Source organism: Pristis pectinata, chromosome 4 (genome assembly GCF_009764475.1).
Source record: "Pristis pectinata isolate sPriPec2 chromosome 4, sPriPec2.1.pri, whole genome shotgun sequence".
NCBI lineage: Eukaryota > Metazoa > Chordata > Chondrichthyes > Rhinopristiformes > Pristidae > Pristis > Pristis pectinata.
In genome coordinates, this window is record NC_067408.1 from 60,911,157 (window position 1) to 60,917,200 (window position 6,044).

Sequence of the window (6,044 nt, forward strand, 5' to 3'; positions counted from 1 at the left end):
CTTAAAACTTGCCTCTCACCAGCTTCACAAAATCAAATATTTAAATAACATCTAACTTTAGAGTCATAGAGCACGGAAACAGGCCCTTCAGTCTCACTAATCCATGCCGACCAAGGTGCCTACCTGAGCTGGTCCCACTTGCCTACCTTAGGCCCTTATCCCTCTAAACCTTTCCTATCTATGTACCTGTCCAAATGTCCTTTAAACCTTGTAATTGTACCCACCTCTACTACATTCTCTGGCAGCTCGTTCCATATACCCACCACCCTCTGTGTGCAAAAACTTGCTCCTCAGGTCTCCCTTAAATCTTTCCCCTCTCATCATAAACCTATGTCATCTAGTTTTAGACTCCCTTATCCTGAGAAACATCTGTGAGCATCTAACTTATCTTTGCCCTTCATGATTTTATAAGTCAAGAAGGTCAGCCCTCTGTCTCCAATTATTCTTGTAAAGTGCCTTCAAATATAGGAATTACATAAAGAATTGTTATTCTTATTTAATTTTCTGGGATGTCAAGCTCCACAGTGAGTGAACCCTTTGTAGCGCAAGATCTTAAAATGCTGATCTCTGACAGCATAAGATGCACTATTATTGAACCAGACAGCCCAGAGGTATGGCACTGGCCATGGGGTTAAAATTCAAATCCTGCTGTGGCTAGTTGTCAGCTGAAATTCAACATATCAGCAGAAAAAGATCACTATGAAAGCTGCTTGACTGTCATCAAACCCACTAATTTACTTATGATCTTCAGAGAAGACAACTTGATACCTCCATCCAGTCAAGTTCTGACTACACTGTGGATTCTTAATCGCCCCAAAGCAAATAGGACTGGTGATAGATGTGAAATTATCAATGTCACCAGCATCTCAAAAGTAAATCCCAGGCAAACCGCAGGATTTGGGTTGACAATCAAGTCATCCCAACTGAAGATTGGGAATGATGTGAGCAAAAGGGGCATAGTCAAGGCTTGTATTTCTAAGAAGATAAGAAAGTGTTGATCTAATTGTGAAGCTTTAAAAGTGATTAAGGGCATTAATAGGATACATAGAGGGTAGTGGAAATGTGGAGCATCTGAAAAGCTGATTCTAGAATCAAGTGAAAATTTCAAAGCTTTACAAATTTTAGGTAGATTTAATTAACCAGGTGTTACTTAATGGAGATAAGAAACAGATCAGCCATAATCTAATAGATTGACAAAATAATTTAGGGACTTGAATATCTACTTCCAGAAGGAAGGTAATCAGAAGAAAATCAAAAGAAAAATGCAGATGCTGGAAACAACTGGCAGGTCAGGCAACATCTGTGGAAAAGAGAAACAAAGTTAACACTTCAGATCTGAGACCTTTCATTGGAACTGGGAGAGAGAGAAAACAAATTAGTTTTCGGTACCAGAGGAGGTAAAGGAGGGAGGAATACTCTAACAGACTAACCTCAACCTTGCAAAGCCAAGATGACAGCTCTCAGATAATTCCTCATACCTACCCTTGGAATATGACCCCACCAATGAACACCAGGGCACCGTCTCTCATACCATCACAGATCTCATCACATCTAGAGATCTCCCTTCCACAGCCTCCTACCTGATAATATTCCAACACTACTACTCACTTCTATCCCCTCCCCAAGATCCACAAACAGGACTGCCTGGTAGGCCCATTGTGTCGGCCTGCTCTTGCCCCACTGCACGTATCTGCTCATAGCTCGACTCTAACTTGCTCCCCCTTGTCAGGGTCAATTACATCCGGGACATCTCGCATGCTCTCGATTTTAAAAACCTCCAATTCCATGGTCTTTACCGCCTCAGCTTCACCATAGACATCCAGTTCCTTAGGGCCCTCCATTTCTTCATAGAACATAGAGCCAACAAGTTCCCCTCAACTAACACTCTCCTCCACCTGGCTGAAGTTGTTCTCAGCCTGGACATCTTCAATGATTCCTCTCACTTTCAACAAATCAAAGGTAGCTATGGGTACATGGGGCTTAGCTACACCTGCCTTTCCGTTGACTATGTGGAGCAGTCCATGTTTCCACACCAGCTCTAGCACCACTCTCCAAGTCTTTCTCCACTACATCGAACGACTGCATTGTGCTGCTTCCTGCACCTGTACAGAACTCATTAATTTATGAACTTTGGTTAACTTCCACCTCTCACTCAAATTCACGTAACTACTTTTGACACCTCTCCCCCCTTTCTGGATCTCTGTCTCCACCTCAGCTTTCCTTGGATCCCATGGGTTCAAACCTTTTGGATCAACTTCCATATTGGGCCTTTGTTAATAATAATACAGAATAGCAAAGTCAGTAATGATAACCAGAGATCACCAGAAGGGACAGCATATACAAACACAAGCATCTACCTCTAACTAGAGTCAGAGCAGGGAAGATGGTACAAAGACAAATGAAGGTTCCCTGTGATAAAACTCAGTTTACTCTAAGTGATAGATGAATTAATGCCACAAATAAAAATGTTTATTATCTAACAGCCATTACAAAAATGTGCCTACAAGTGACCTAGATTGGGAATTAAATATTCCAGGATACTTAACTGAAGAGACTAGCAAAATAGAATGGAGGTGGGGTAGTCGGATTTTAAAGAACAGGATAAAGGTGCTAAAGAGGGGCTGCTGCTCAGAAAATCAAGCCGATTAAGTTTGGGTGGAGCTTAGAAACACCAAGGGGGCAAAAAAACAAGCCCCTAAACAATAATGGCATGATGTAAATCAAAAAATTCAAGGTGCACATAACAAGGGTAATCCAATAATCATACAAGAATGGGAAAACCAAAATAGTAGTGATAGAAACTTGTAGACTGTGTATGAGGATTTTTCTAGATCAGTATATTGTGAAACCAAGGAAAGGAACTGGCTATTTTGTAGGTAGTATTGTGGACAGAAAAACAGCAAACCGATGATATGGTAGTTAAAGCCAATTAGGGAACTGTAGTTATAATGTAATAGAATTTACGTAAAGTTTGAAAGTGATTTAATTCAATCTGAAAAGTTTTAAAATCTAAATAAAACAAACTTGGAGGCACGAGCTGTGATCTGGCTATGATAGAAAATGGAATTAAAAGTTTTGACAGTAAACTGACAATGGTTAACTTTTAAACAATCAATGCATAGATTCAAGCAAGCAATATATTCCCTCAAGACCATAAAAGTCCAGTGTAGGTGCCCTAGCCTCAACAGTGTTAGATCAAAGGCAAAGACTTATCACATTGACAATGAAAGTAGTAAACATTTCAGAATTCAAGCAGAGGATCAAGGCATCAAAAGAAAAGGGAACGTAGAACAAAGATGTACGGGTAGGTTAATTTGGGTTTTAAATGGGCAGCGCGGACTCCTTGGGCTGGAAGGGCCTGTTACCACGCTGTAAATAAAATTTTTAAAAAATTTTTAAAAAAAGAATATGATCTAGAGAAAAACAGATCTAAAGAGATATTTGTGAAGGAAATGGTCACGGGCACCCAATCACAAATCCCAATCACAAAACCACTATCATCCTCTGCCTCCAAGCCAACTTTGTATCCAATTTGCCAACTTGCTTTGGATCCCACGGACTCCAATATTTTGAACCAGTCTCCTATGTGGGACCTTGACAAAGGATTTACTGAAATCCATGTAGACTACATCAACCACGCTGCCCTTATCAATACACTTTATTACCTCTCAGAAAAATTCAATCAAATTAGTCTGACAGGAACTGTCACAACAAAGCCACGCTATCTTTGATTAATTCCTACCTATCCAAGTATAGATTAATCCTGTCCTGTCTAACTTCCCTACTTACTGGCTTATGATTTACTTGGCTTGTCGCTGCTGCCCTTTGCAACTGCCACATTGTTGTGAATTATAGCAGTGCAAACTTTAAATGAATGAATGAACGAACATAATTTTTTTGTCCTGCAGTTCTAAACACTTTTTTGCTTAGGTATTACACAGGCAAAACTTAACACAGTTCATGAGTGCTGTGTTACCTGATAAAGTTCTTCCAAATTATATTTTATTGATGTGCTGTTCTGAATGGTCCCAACTGCTTCATGGAGCTTCTGCCATGTGTCCTGAGTGTAGTTGTCAGGCAATTTTGGTTTATCTGTTGGGAGACAAATGGGAATCACATTCAATTCAATAAAGCAGCAAAGTATAGCCTATCATCAATGGCTTTGGATCAGTTGTAGAAAATACACCACAAAAGGCACGCAGGGGAACAGGGAGAAAAGCTAAGCTGGGGTGGGGGGGGGGGGGGGTGGGAAGAATGGCAACAATGCTTAGAGAACAAGAAAAACAAGGAAGGAAAATGGGAAGCATAAGGAAAACAAGCAAGGACAGAGTGGTCAAGCTAATAAAAGTCTGGCCTCAGCACCAGAGACCTCGGGTGCTTTCTGCGTGCAGTTTCCCTGTGACTGCGTGGGTTTCTGCTAAGTGCTCCTGTTTTCTCCCACATCCCATAGACATGCAGGTTGGTAGGTTAATTAGTTACAGTAACTTGCCTCTAGCATGTAGATGAGTGGTAGAATCTTGGGAGAGTTGCAGTGAATATGGGGAGAAAGGAAATAGGGGAGATTAACGTAGGATTAGTTTAAATGGTAATCGATGATCAGAGCGAACTCAGTGGGCTGTGGAGCCTGTTTCCGTGCTGCATCTCTCTAGGACACTTGAGAGATTAAGTTGCCATGAAGAAGGTAGAAGCGGAGGGATCCTCAACAAAAGTGTGACAATGATACATGGCAAATATTAAAAATGCTACTAGGCTTCAAAGTCAAATCACCAAACCTATTTGGAGATGTATCCCAGAATAACAAAAGAATTTAAACACAAAATAGAGGCACTTCCAGAATTCTCCTACTCTTAGAAACAACAATTTTGACAAGGAGGCAACGTGGGGAACAAAAACTGCTACACTACAACAGAGGTTCTATTTCAGGAAGACTTTGAGAGCTGAAAAGCATTTGTGATTTAAGTACAGCTACTTACTTTGTCCCAAGTAATTAAAGGCAGTCAGCATGGGCTTGCAAGAGGCAAGTTGTGTGTGACTAACTGATGTTTTTGTGGTTTACCTGTCATGCTGGTGTGGTCATATCTCTATGGGCTTCAAGAAGGCACAGGAGATTGATAGCATACAAAATAGAGTACAAAATTGGCAACACCTTGTGATCTTGGGAGACAAAGATTGTTTCCTAGGTTCGGTGGATGGGACAAGCTAATTCCTCACAAATTTATGCCCACTTGTCCTTTAGAACATCTAACCACAGTTTCAAGAAGCCCATTAGTGAGGGTGATGCAAGGACCAGGTTGAGGCAGGGAGTGAATGGGAACATTGGGGGTGTGGTAGCAGGGAGATACTTGGGGAGGGGGCTTTTGAGGCCGAGGGACATTGGGGGAGGGGGGTGCTCGGGAACAGAAACAAACACCTTTGAAGTTCTTGATGAGCAGCTTCCTGGAGGCGGCCGGTTTGCCACCGGGTCCGGCGGCGCGGCTCAGCCCGTTGGTGTGCCCGAGCAGCGCCGAGAAGTTGGCCTTACGCTGCCCGTCGTCCGCCATGTCCCCCTCGGCCTGGGCCGGCCGCACTCGCTTCCTGCCCTGGCCCGCTTCGGCGAGGCTGAGCTGCTGCGTCGAGGCCGCCTTGGCCGGCGACGAGCCGCGGGGAGCCGCCTGGTCGGGCTCGGCTATCCGCACTCTCTTCTTAGGGTGTCCGCGGCCACTGACATCGGCGCGCCGCTCCTCGTCCGGCGGGCTGTCGCAGGGCGCCGCCGGCCGCAGCATCAACGGCGGCTGCGCCGGGGCCGCGCTGCAGGCCCGACCTCGCACCTCACCCGCCGAGCGCTCGCACTGCTTCTCTGTCCAGCCGGCCCCCGCCGCCGCCCCCCTCACACCATCGTCCGACGGTCGGTCGGCGGGTACGGGACCCCCGCACCCCCACGGGCCTTCCCTGTCGCCGAGCCGCGGCGTGAGGAGCGCCCAGCCCGCCGGAAGTAAACAGACGCACCCTTGACCCCTCAGCCTGGGGAGGGCCCCTTCCGCTCCCGCTCGGAGCCCAGAGAGGAG

The 6,044-nt window shown here is 44.7% G+C and overlaps 1 protein-coding gene across 2 annotated transcripts in view; it reads right to left on the reverse strand.

Annotated features, from left to right (window-relative positions):
• LOC127569042 (cullin-4A-like) overlaps positions 1-5,942 on the reverse strand; it is a 64,075-nt gene extending 58,133 nt beyond the window's left edge. Inside the window, exons 1-2 of one of the 2 annotated variants that reach the window (XM_052013310.1) lie at positions 5,411-5,942; positions 3,977-4,092 (exon numbers count right to left, since the gene is read on the reverse strand). In XM_052013310.1, the coding sequence (XP_051869270.1) occupies positions 3,977-4,092; positions 5,411-5,762 (468 nt within the window). In that variant the 5' untranslated portion in view covers positions 5,763-5,942. The remainder of the gene's footprint in view (positions 1-3,976; positions 4,093-5,410) is intronic. The other variant, XM_052013311.1, reaches the window with a different exon arrangement.
• Between the last annotated feature and the right edge of the window lie 102 nt (positions 5,943-6,044).